Here is a 13,491-nt window from a genome sequence, read left to right as displayed (position 1 = left end):
CCACAGATGTGTGTGCAAACATCTGAGTCCCTAGTTAACGGCTAGTTGGGTACATTAAATATTATGAAGGTTCACCACTGCATCAGAAAGCATCAAATGAAACCAAGACTGAAACAGCATTCGAAGATTAAACATAAGGTCGTGCTTCTTGCTGAAATGTTAAAATACCAAGGTATAGGGGGGCATTGAAGACCAATGACGAAATTAGTCAACTACCTATGATGCAGTAAGCAAGGATTACAAGGTGTAAGCATACGAATATTTTCTGTAAGCTGACTAGAAGGATATTTGGTGCTTGAATTCAGCACTGTCCTTTGCAGCTGTCATAACCATGCTGCTTCTGATTAAGACGACAGAAGCATAATGGAACGCTATGCAAACTTTCTGTGCGTTTGAAAATGCCAGTAGACTACAAAACATCAGACGCCATTTGGTGTTTCTCATCACACCTTTCATTCATCACAAGGAAAACCTGTCCACATTTATGCAGAAAATAACTAGGACAGCAGCCTACCTTCTTGTAACGTTCCATGTCCACAGCATCAAGCTGAGAGAGACGCACCAGATTGGTTCCTACCAGCAGACGCAACTCCTGGCGTTCCTTTTCTCTGCGGTCTCGATCCCGAGAATGGCCTTGGTGTTGCATCCGCACCCACAATTTGTTCATTTCACCAAAATTAAGAAGAACGAAGTCTACAGAATCTTTCACTGTTCCACTCACTTCGCTGTCTCTGGAAAAAAACAGCAACAAGACTGCTTTGAGCAGCTGCCTTACAGAAATAGTTCCCCTTGCAGTTGGAAATTTAAAACTGCAAACTCATACTAGATGATTACCTTGTGTACATCAGCAGTTCAACTTTCCCTCCATCAGCATTCAGGTTTGCATCATTCCTGGAAAACACCAAGAGGTACTCTGAAGTGGAGTTAAATGAACTTTTATACTGTGCAACATAAGTATGAACAGATGAAAAAGAAAAAAGTTATATAGCCACCTACTTAACTGATTTAAAACTACACATTTTTTTTTTCCACAGAAAGGTATTCAGTTTCTACTGCAGTTACCTAGTTACCATAATCAAGTACCTGCTATAATAATGCATAAACCACACCTGTGCTGCAAGAGCACTGAAAATGACATGTGGCGTTTGATGTCTCTCTATAGATGTCATCTACACCCTGCCACACAGGTAAATACGACAGCATTAGAATTTGATTCCACAAGCAATTCACAGACTTCTGACCACTCCTTAGGACACTAGATGCATATTCCCGTACCTTGTTTGGCTAAATAGCATAGAATTTAGATAATGCTACACAAATATGTCATTACAGCCATCTTGACCGATACTGATGTGACACCACAGCTACTTACAGGGCTGCATCCTCTTCATTGTCAGGGAGAATATTGCGTGTGCACTGCAGCAAATAATTGCGCAGAAAGAGCCCCCGTAGTGGGTGTTGCACTCCACGGCACATTTCCACAAGGTCCTTAAGGATGTCTTTTTTAGAGTGTTCATTTGACTTCATATAAACCAATCCAACAGTTATTAGAAGATATCTATCAAGAGAAAGCACATGCTGTAGTATACTGTGAAAGGCAAGGACATGCTTAAAGGACAGCAAGACATTCAGGTGATGGGAAATAGCTATTTGAAACCAGAATATCAAGACTAGGAAATCCAAACACACAGTGAACTGTATATGTTAGCAACACATCCTTACCACAAAAAAAAAGAAAAGCCACACTAAGATAAAACCAGCATTTAAACAATGTAATGTAGATTAAGACAAATTGCAAGAAATGAAATTCAAGGAGAATATTAGACAGAGCCATAACAGATAATAACACAAGACACTATCGACTAAACCTAATTATTCTAAAAATTTGTGCATTAAGAAAGTTTACCAAAAACCTTGATGAAAATGTTTCTTTCTCAGGAGTTTATATTGAAAAAAGCTTCCTCTAGGGTTCACATGCTCTCACAATAATAAAGCACAGCCACATCTGAAACAGATTGATATGAACAGTTTTGTGCTTTACACCAAGGTTTGTCCTTTACACCAAGGCTTAGACAGCTGTGAGCAAGTGCAAAGCACATGTGTTGCTGCCTTCTACTTTCATCAGGTGCTCATGCAAGCTCACAACAGTCTGGCAATAGATTATGGATGCCAAGGGACCTCCTATTAGAAAGGTCAATAAGCTGGGTCACATTTTGAAGCAATGGTATAGAAAATGAAATGTTTGTGCATGTAACCATGGATTGATTTCAGCTGTGTGTGCTATTTGGCAGCTATATAAACATGTGCTATAAACATGCTAATTTGCACAATTTCCAATGCCTTCAGGATTCCCTTCAGGGTTTAACACTACTCATTAGAGCACAAGTGACACCCTGAATACACTACTTTTCAGGTGCCCCAGATTCTAATCAAAGCCAATTTTCTGTAAGGAAAACGAGGGAGAGAGAGAGAGAGAGAGAGAGAGAGAGAGAGAGAGAGAGAGAGAGAGAGAAATGATGCATAGAAAAGCAGGGAGGTTAACCAGAGGTAACTCCGGTTGGCTAACCTGCACGGGGGGAAGGGTTAAGGGGGATAAAAAGGCAAAGAGAGTGAAAGGGGGAGATATAGAGGAAAACATGAGATGCTTCAAATCCTAGTCAGATACCTACACCTACTTCAGAAATGAGACTTGGAAACCACATATTTTATGTATGTTTCATAAACTGACCAATTATGATAATTTTAACCTTCCTAATAGTAGTAGTCCATTTTTATTTTTTGAATGAAAAATGAGGAAACCAGTTTAAGAGCTAGCTAGCATGGAAGGTCATTTTTCATAATATATGGCATAACAGCAATTTTTATCATCCTGCATCATTCTTCTCATCCGCTGTAGTCAACTGTCAGCCCTGTTATTAATGGCAGTTTTAAACTGCGAAGAACAAGAATCAGACTGGATGAGAATTAGAACAGAGTTGTTATATGGTCAACACATATGAATCACACTAAAGCAATTTGGTGTCACGAGAACGTGATCTTTTTGGGTGAAGGCAACTGGTCAGTCAATCCACACATGCTACCTGAAGGCATCAATGTTGCCAGATTCGAGACCCTCGTTATGTAATAAACGAGAAGGGGGTTAACCGAGGGGCCCAATTTTTATTAGTCATATCATAAGAAGCCAACAAACACTGACACCAAGGACAACATAGGGGAAATTACTTGTGCTTAATAAATGCAATGAAGAAATGATAAATTAATGGAAATTAAAGTGCATGAAAAAACAACTTGCTGCAGGTGGGAACCGAACCCACAACCTTCGCATTTCGCATGCGATGCTCTACCAATTGAGCTACCGCAGCGTTGTTTCCCCGTCCACTTTCTTGGGTATTTATGTGTCCTAGTAGAACCCTGGGAGTGTTAGCCAGCGCCACCACTCGCAGACCTTGGCGGTGAATGTGGTACATCCTTTCTGCCGCAGGCGTCACAAGAACGTGATCTTTTTTGGGTGAAGGCAACCGGTCCTTGGTGTCAGTGTTTGTTGCCTTCTTATGATATGACTAATAAAAATCGGGCCCCTCAGTTAACCCCCTTTCTTCTCGTTTATCCCAGTACTGTATTATACAGAGTATTCACCAAGATAATTTAAAATAAAATAAGGGCAACACTGGACTTTAGTCAACAAAGGGAACAGGCTCCATGGCATCGGGAAGGGATACTCTACAATGGATCACATCCATGTCATTAAACAGGTAATCGAGAAATCCGTAGAGTACAATCAGCCTTTCTATATGGCGTTCATAGATTACGAAAAGGCATTTGACTTAGTAGAGATACCAGCAGTCATAGAGGCATTACATAATCAAGGAGTACAGACCGTTTACATAAATATCTTGGAAAATATCTACAGTGATTCCACAGCTACCTTAATTCTACACAAGAACAATAGGAAGATACCTATAAAGGAAGGAGTCAGACAAGATCTACAATCTCTTCAATGCTATTCACTGCGTGCTTGGAAGAAGTATTCAAGCTATTAAACTGGGAAGGCTTAGGAGTAAAGATCGACGGCGAACATCTCAGCAACCTTCGGTGTGCCGATGACATTGTTCTATTCAGCAACACTGCAGACGAGTTACAACTAATGATTGAGTACCTTAACAGAGAGAGTATAAGAGTGGGGTTGAAGATTAAGTTGCAGAAGACAAAGATAAGTTGCAGATAAAGATAATGTTCCCTTGCCCGGCTATTGCCGGGCAAGAGAACAAGTGTTTGGGATCGCCAGTCAGCCTCTAGGGTCTGTGAAGGAGTATTTATCGTTTCTTTATTTTCATTTATTAAGCACAAGTAATTTCCCCTATGTTGTCCTTGGTGTCAGTGTTTGTTGGCTTCTTATGATATGACTAATAAAAATTGGGCCCCTCGGTTAACCCCCTTTCCCCTCGTTCATTACATAACGAGGGTCTCAAATCTGGCAACACTGATGCCTTCAGGTAGCATGTGTGGGTTTATTGACTGTTACCTTCACCCAAGAAGATCACGTTCTCGTGACGCCTGTGGCAAAAAGGACGTTCCACGTCCGCTGCCACGGTCTGCGAGTGGTGGCGCTGGCTAACACTCCCAGGGTTCTACTAGGACACATGAATACCCAAGAAAGTCGACGGGAAAACAACGCCGCGGTAGCTCAATTGGTGGAGCATCGCACGCGAAATGCGAAGGTTGTGGATTCGGTTCCCACCTGCGGCAAGTTGTTTTTTCATCCACTTTAATTTCCATTAATTTATCATTTCTTCATTGCATTTATTAAGCACAAGTAATTTCCCCTATGTTGTCCTTGGTGTCCGTGTTTGTTGGCTTCTTATGATACGATTATTTATTATAGGGTTTCAAAAATATGCATCGCTACCGATCGCAGCAACGCTGCTCCCCTGACATTTCAATCGCCCCATCTCAATTGAGGCATTTGGCACAACTGACATCAGTTTGGCGAGCTATCCGATTGGCTACCCAGGTCACATCATTGATAATTTTTACAACTTTATGGTGAACAAATGTTCTCTGTAAAAGTTGGAATGTTGGTTCCTTTGTTTTTATTAAAAGAAGTTACAGAAGGAGAATACAAAACAACAACTAATCACAGCACTCAAGCACTTCTGGCACAAAGCAAGTGTCTGCTTGTGTTCCAACATGCTCAATGTTGACGCGAGCTGTGCGGTCAGCTTGAGCTTTATTTTCATGAGAATGCAAATTTAAAAATTGAATTATGAGGTTTTACATGTCAAAACAATTTGATTATGAGGCGCGTCGTATTGGAGGACTCTGAAAATTTGGACTACCTGGGGTTCTTTTAATGTGCACCTAAATCTATGTACACGGGTGTTTTCGCATTTCATGGCCAGGATTCGATTCTGCGTTCAGCAACCCAACACCATAGCCACTAAGCAACCACAGTGGGTGAGCACTATGGTTCGCCCTTGTTGCATTGTGGGCTGCAAATGTAGCCATCACCGTTATGTCAAGCTGCGACATTGTGTCCTTCGGCAAGGCAGCAGATGAGCAGAGTGGCTGCAGCGCATCGGACTGTCAGTATCCAATCAGCGCCAGCATCTATGCGTTGGCAGCGATCACTTCACACTAGAAGATTACTACCATAATAGAGAGCTTTAGCATGTCCAGTATGCAGGTAAGCACAAGCAGACTGGATGTTTTACTGAATGAGTGGAGGCACAAACGTGAACTTCCTGCATGGTGTAGCTACCTGGTGGCACAAAGCTCAACCAGACAAACACATAGCTAACATAGCAGTAAACAAGTGTATTCTACTTTGCTGCTGGTGCAAATTTTTATGCAAATATTTAAAATGTTTTACACTGGGTTCCAGCAATAGTAGCTCTGTCTTTGGCTGGTTAAGCTCTGTGCGGCCAGGTGACTACACCGTGCAGGCAGCTCATGTTTACGCTAAAGCCCTTCATCACAGCGGTAGTAGAATAGAGGGGCTTTAGCTTATGCCTCCACCCATCTGCCAAAACGCCCAGCTCGCCTGCGTTTGCCAGAATACCGTACACGCTCGGCGCTGCAACAGAACGCTCGCTGCTTGGATAGCTCTTGCGGGGGATTGACGGCCAGGCGCCTAGCGGAGAGGTTGAAGGGGCTTCGCGTGCTGGCTCTAAGACAACCGGAACTAGCCGACATGACGCCATATCATGACGCAGAGCCAGTGAAGGTGGATGTTAGCCCCGATCACTCGGCGAACGTGTTGAGGAGGAAAAGCATGTCTAGGGAGGAGGGCAACTTGTAATCGTCTGTAGCTCTCTTAATACGAGATGCTTCACTTAAATTATGGCACCAATGGTTTACTGTAGCTGTGCCCTACGTGTCTACAAAATCTGTCCAATCCCTTTCAGGGACCCCTTAACTCCTGCAAACTTTATGTTCTAACAATAAAACTGCAATGAGAAAAGCACTTTTCTACACTGTCTCAGTGTCGTTGCACATTAAAATGCTGTATTCTTGCGTTGCAACACAGGTTGGTTTTTACACTTTCATGCAGTCTTTCGTAACATTGTGCATCCACGCTCTACAATGTGTACAGAATGCAACTGTCTACTTGTGCTTACTGCACTTCTCATCCATGCAAGTTTTTATTGCATGGATAGTTATACATTGGGGCACATTATGAATATGGGGCCCCATAATTCTCATAGTTTTAACAAGGGTCCGTGAACTAGATGTTTTTATATAAACATAATAGGCACATTAATAAAATTTTAGTTAAAAAAAAGTTACTATTTAAGAACCGTATAACCTTTCTCAGATGCCACCGATAAAAATTTTTTGTTTACCTTGATTACACCACATGCATGGCTAATGAACTCTAGCTGTATAGTCATGGAGACTTCTGTTCCCTTTTCTGAGTGTATACTTCAGGAATAACACAATGACCCGGGCATAATTCAGGGTGTTTGTACTGGTTCCTTTGACTTTTTTATCTTAGAAAAGTAAAATGTATGCACAAAGTCAAGACTACAGTCACTTCAAGCCTCTCAAACAAAGGCAAAGAAGAGTATGCATTGAAATAGCTATGACTACATATCAAGTTATCATTAGACAGGGCCATGACGTCCGAAGTTTTAATGCCCTTCTCTCTTGAAACCTTTGTTTTGTGCACCATACCATTTTTGATCTAATACACTATTTCCAATTAGCCATGGGATCTTTCAGGTTCTCTCAATGCTGCAAGACAGTAGCTATGTTTACATGAATGCAACAGTAGTGTGTCACCTTCTTTAGTGCACCCCAATAATTGCCATGTGACAGCATTTACAAGTGGCACATCCGCCCTCATCCGAAACAAGCTGAAACCTGTTTCAGGTATTTGCATTCCACCGGCAAGTGGAAAGGAGCGCATGGCAGCAGCTGTCTCTGTCTCTCTCAGTGTAACACACCATCGTTTACATGCACCATGCGAGACGACTTGTACTATCTCGAACTACAGTCTCCTGTCGCATCAATGCTATTCCCCTCCCTAGCACACTGCCGCCGTTTACATGAATGTGATGGGCTGGAAATGCGATGCAATGCACCACTTGTCACATTCATGTATATGCCACTAGCTACAGTGCAGGCGGGGCCTCCCCATTATTATTTTCCCCTATATTCATTACTATATTGCAGAAGCATGCAACGCTGGGCTAGTTAGTTGCACATGGCTTTGAAGGTAAAACATTGCAAAGAGTGACAACATACAGAAGAAATGAACAAACACCACGAAATGCAGACTAACAACTGGAGGGTTTATTGTGATGACAGCAATAATAAAAAGCAACAAAAAAAACATGTGATGGCAAGAAACATTGTCACATGAGAAAACTAGCAGGAGGAAAGTTATTGAAAAAGAAATGGTACAAAGAAAAATATGCAGAGACCCTCGCGTGGATTTTTACACACTGGCAACATAACTGATCTATATTTTAGTTAGAGCTAAGGATGGGCTGCTCACACAGGCCTCAATTCTTTTGTTGATAACATACACTTCAGCAACAGGCAAGTATATGTTCTGCGACAGCATCTTATCAACTCGCACTTTGTAATGTCTGGAGCACAACCAGACTTGACAACCACGTTTGCTGGCATTATGCACTCTGCACCATAAAGGGCCTGCTCCCGTTTTCCTCTTCCCACTCAAAACTTGTCAAGCATGCTGTTGGCACCACCATGCTCAAGAAAGCTCTCACCTGGCCATGCCATCACAAGGTAGGGTTCAGCTTCAAGGCTCAAGTGGAAAGACTGTGGAACACAGGTTACCCAGAAAATTGACTTCCAATTCCTAGCCAAAGAGCTTTTCACTGAGCTTCTCCGGTAGACTAGCAACATGCAGCAAACTTAGAGAAGGTCCCAGACGAGCATTTTTCTGTACATACACAGCATTTTGCCACAAGAACGAGAAAATTTTCAATAGAGTGGGAGTCAAAGTTTTTTTCTCAGCCCCCTACAAGCTGAGTTGACTATGTAGACGCGTCAACACAACAGGGCCCAAAAAGGCTGTGTGTACCACAAGGCACACAAAGCCCTTCGTGAAGTGTACAGTCAACGTCGTCTATGAAGTCCTGCTCTCCTGTAAAAACATCTACATTGGTCAGACCAGTCGCTGTCTTGACCAGCAGCTCAGTGAGCATGCCAACAAGTGTTGCCAAACCCAAAGCAGCAACACGGCTCTTCACTGCAATGCCTGCAGTTGTGCTCCAGACTTTGCAAAGTGCAAGGTGCCAGGATGTTATCGTAGCACATATGGTCGCCTGATCGCTGAAGCATACACGATTAATAAAAGAGGTGATGCTTGTGTGCACACCCCATCCTTAGCTCTAACTAAAAAAGATCAGTTACCTTGACAGTGCGTAAAGATCAGCACAGGGGAGTCTGCAGATTTCTTCTTTTTTTTTTTTTAGTAACTTTCCTCAAGCTAGTTTAATCAAGCAACAATGTTCCTTGCTGTCACATGTTGGTTGTTTTTCCTTTTTATTATTGCAATCACAATAAATCCTCCAGTTGTTATCCAGTGCTTTGTGGTGTGTGTTCATTTCTTCTGTCCGTCATCGTCCTTTATGCCGTTTACCTTCAAAGTCATTGCTAGTCTGTTCTATATGTTTGTATATAGGAATTCAATCCAATGTCAAGTTGCTCCTTATACAAGCATGGTAATTCCAAGTTGACAGAATTTGTTGTACAAAAGAAGCACAAAATGAGGATGAAACATTGCCAGATACTTAAGCAGCTTATGCACTGAGATGGTGGATGGTTATTGCGATATGACCAGCAGAAAGTATTACATAGCATTTTATACCAACACCATACCCCAAATAATATACCAATACAGGTAAACTCGATCTAACAAAACCCGATTTTACGAAGTTCCAAATCTAACAAAGAAACTTCCATTCCCCGGCAGGTAAGCATAGGGTTGTACGTTGACACAAACCCGAATTAACGAAACTAACTTGGCCACCAAACTCGATAAATTAGTAAAAAAAGTGATTTCTTTCTAATTTTGACAAAGGTTGGTTTTTCTTCAAGCATGCACACTAACACTACAGCATCAAAACATCTCAGTGTCCTAGTCACGGCCCTAGCTTTATTTTGACGCGGCTGCACGCCGCGTCTACGCACGGAACAACGGACATGGCAGTCGGTAGCGCTCTTACTTACCAGATGGCATTAGGATGCCATCAAGCGTGCCGCTTTGTCCGGCAACGTATCCAAGAAAAAGATGTTGAAGATCACACTACACGAAAAGCTGGAGGAAGCCCTCTTTATGTGGTTTATGGACATGCAAGGACCGGGAAAATGGTCCAACAGAAAGCACATAGCTTTGCCTGCTTTCTTGGGTACCATAAGTTCAAGATGAACCCACGCTGACTCTCATGCTTTAAAGAGCAATACAGGATTGCAAGAAAAGTGTTAAGCGGTAAGTCCAGCAGCGTCAACCGTCAACACGCAAACGTGGGTTAGCAGCAAATACAATGCCGTGGCAGCTTTTGGGTGTTGGTACATTACAATTTTAGATTTCGAAGGACTGAACAATCCCTTTCTCGATTTTACAAACTTCCTGATTTAACGAAATAATTCGAGCATGGTCATCACTTTGTTAAATCAAGTTTCAACTAACTATTCGGACAACAAAATACAGCCTACACAGCAAGAGTCAAAGTGTGCACCATTTTACAGCAATACACTGCCCTTTCCCATGTAGCATCAATCAAGGCATTGCTTTCTTCATTTTGTATTTGAGCATGTTACTAAGACCACTAAGCAAGCTGCCTTGCACAGTACAACATTAGTTCAGTATGGCCACAGAGTAAGCAGTGAGCATGACTGCCTGCATTCGAAATAATTTAACGCCAGTACAGTGGAAGCCAAAGAAACTTACAGACGAGGGATGATGTTGCCAGCATATTGAACAAGCTCATAGAGATCAGACATCTTGCGCCCTTTTTGAATTTCATCTAGAAGGTGAATTTCTAGATGCCTCAGCTCATCAGTAACCGCCATATCTAAATAGATAATTAAGGAAACCGTCACAACATTATCCATGTAAAAAAAATGCAGTGAAAATTGCATGCATCGTCACATACCAAAATCCATGAACTAAGAAAAGGATACACAACTCGTAGTAGCTCTTCGGGCTCAAGAGAGAAGTGCGAAGTTCACCGAGCATGTTAGAAGCATGTTTTAATGCTTCCATAAGCTTTCCTTTATCAAGACAGCGTTTCATGTGAAATGCTTGGACTTTGACAATGCTGGCCGCATCATCGAGTAGTTTTTCTTGGTCTTCTTGCGGGGACGCTTGTGGTGTCTGAGGCTGCAAGATACGATTTTTTTTAAAAATCAGGGTGAACTAAACACGCGGGAGATGTACTTACAATAGATCGTAAACTAACAAGCACTGACCAGCATTGACGCGGGTGCGCATTATCTGCCGACAAACCATCTCTCGCAGTGACACATGTTAAACTAGCCATGCACTAACGCTATACGCCTGGTCACGCCGTTTCGCCAACTATATTGATATATTGATATGATATATTGATATATTGATATGCGCAGAACTTTACTAAAGCTTTGACGAGGTCTGCGTTTGCTACCCATGTAAGGTCAACGAGTTAGTGACCTAGAGGTTGTTCCACGGAGTTCTCGCGACAGACAACAAACACAACTACAAGGAGCTACAAAAATGATTTTCGTTTATACAGCCGTCAACTATTACTTGGGGTATACAGATTATTTATACACACAAATGCACGTAGTGCGTACCATTTCGGGATGTCCACAGGCAACGCTTCAGTACGGAATAGTGGCCTCCCGCGGAGTTGTAAGTCCAGTACTACGTCGTATACGTGGTCTATGACTTAACCAGCTTGAATACTCAGGCAGTACGCCGCCGTAAACACACCAAAATGACTTCGTTTGACGCCCACCATGAAGTGCATACAACCACAGATACAACGTCGACGGTGAGCCACTATTACGCTGGTACAGAAGTCCCATTAGCTGCAGACAGCTATGATGCTATGACATCAGGAAGACTTTAGACCCTCTAGTGGACGAAAAGCGAAGTCTACACAACGCAACTCCGGCTCCCTCCCAACTAAAGCCCCTCCATCCATGCGCCACAGACCATAGATAAACTCTATGCCACAGACGCGAAAACTTGTATGGAGGGGTTTTGTCAGGTTGTGTTTTACTCCCAACTAGAGTGTACTAGAATACGGTTGAGTTTTTTTCCTTCTTCCATGGTTGAGTGGGACGAGCCATAGAAACTTTATGGGACGAGAGGCTGGGGCGGCGCATGCTTTGCAGTGAGGCGCGCGATGACGAAAAATACAGTGGCGGCGTTTCGATCGAAGTGGATTTAAAACTCCTTAAACCATAGAATTTCCCATCTATGCATTAAACTATGGTCCCTAGAATATACGTAAAGTAGCGACACTCTCCTCCTCCGCCTTCACTCCTCGTTTATCCTCTCTTTCACGCTCTCTCTCCTCGACCGTGACGCCGCCTACACCGCTCGAGCGTAGCAGAGGCGCTTTCACAGAGTGAATGCACGCATAGCAAGGCGGTGCGCTCTAGGCGTTCGCGTTGGCTTTCTAGCTCCGAGTAATTTCGTATACAGCATAGAATTTCTATACGGATGGTTATACAAATTCAGTGACGGCAGCTTTTCTTTTTTTTTCTGTTTTGATCATTTTTCAACGTATCTGAACGAGCGCTAACGCTGTGCCATGGCGACTCCGAGTGTATCACGTGCACTACAATTAAGTATGCAACATTTGTCAAGTGAGTGTCGCAAGATGCTGTTGCGAATGGTTGTAGATAACACATTTACGATCGAATGCCAACATCCTGACCTCCAGCAAGCCCTCGGTAGCCTAAATAATCCGCGCCGTCCTTACCACGTGAATTCGCGGCGCGTATCAGCTATGGCCGCTATGGCGCACAAAAATTAAGGCCCATAGAGGGCACAAACGATCGCTGCTATGAAGGCAGGAAGTCAACAACAATACAACAACATATCCTAGACGAAGATGGAAACAGACTGGAAGGAGAAGCGGCAATAAATTACATCCGAAAAATAACAGCCGAATCTTTCCAAGGCAATGCCGAGGTTGTATTTGAAGAAAAAAAGAGCATGAAAGAGACCCAGGTGGAAAAGGAGCTGGTGCTGACAAATTTCAACTGGAAGAAAGCCGAAGAGAAAATTCCTAAGCGCATAGCCACAGGGCTAGACGAGGTTCCCGTTAGGCTGATTAACGAACTAGGACCAAAAGGTAAGGAAGCTCTGGTGAAAGCAGTGGGAAAAACTTTGAAAGATAGACGAATACCAAAGTTGGCGATAAAGTAGAATGAATTTAATTTATAAAGGTAAGGGGGAGAACGATAGAATTCACTTGTATAGACCGTTGACCATTACATCGGTAATATACAGGCTAGCAATGCAGGCAATCAAATTAAAGCTTCAAGCATGGGCAGAGAATAATGGCATTTTGGGAGAACTTCAGAATGGCTTCAGAATAGGTAAGCGTTTAGATGATAACTTATTCGTTCTTACTCAGTGTATTGAAATATCAAAAGTTGAAAGCAGACCGTTATATGTGGCCTTTTTAGACATTACAGGAGCCTATGACAACGTAGACCGCAATATTTCGTGGGATATTCTGGAAGGGGAAGGCCTAGGTGACGATTGTCTACAGATTTTGAGAGATATTTACCTAGAAAATACCATTTGCGTTGAACGGGAAGGGATGAGGAGCGAGGAGAAAGTTCATATCAACAAAGGACTGAGGCAAGGGTGCACTTTATCCCCACTGCTGTTTATGATGTACATGGTGAGGCTGGAGAGGGCGCTAGAAGGAAGTAATATCGGGTTTAATATCCCTCATACAAACAGGCGGGTACAGTAGTAGAGCAGCAGCTTCCAGGTTTATTTTACGCGGACGA

The 13,491-nt window shown here is 42.7% G+C and overlaps 1 protein-coding gene across 1 annotated transcript in view; it reads right to left on the bottom strand.

Annotated features, from left to right (window-relative positions):
• The window catches only part of Vps35 (Vacuolar protein sorting 35), a 71,512-nt gene extending 59,979 nt beyond the window's left edge, over positions 1 to 11,533 (bottom strand). The window contains exons 1-6 of the mRNA XM_050194112.3: positions 11,308 to 11,533; positions 10,657 to 10,855; positions 10,424 to 10,547; positions 1,373 to 1,558; positions 835 to 891; positions 515 to 731 (exon numbers count right to left, since the gene is read on the bottom strand). Coding sequence (XP_050050069.1) covers positions 515 to 731; positions 835 to 891; positions 1,373 to 1,558; positions 10,424 to 10,547; positions 10,657 to 10,855; positions 11,308 to 11,310 — 786 coding nt within the window. The 5' untranslated portion in view covers positions 11,311 to 11,533. The remainder of the gene's footprint in view (positions 1 to 514; positions 732 to 834; positions 892 to 1,372; positions 1,559 to 10,423; positions 10,548 to 10,656; positions 10,856 to 11,307) is intronic.
• Between the last annotated feature and the right edge of the window lie 1,958 nt (positions 11,534 to 13,491).

The sequence above is a fragment of the Dermacentor andersoni genome, chromosome 1 (genome assembly GCF_023375885.2).
Source record: "Dermacentor andersoni chromosome 1, qqDerAnde1_hic_scaffold, whole genome shotgun sequence".
NCBI lineage: Eukaryota > Metazoa > Arthropoda > Arachnida > Ixodida > Ixodidae > Dermacentor > Dermacentor andersoni.
This window is presented reverse-complemented; position numbering and strand designations above follow the sequence as displayed.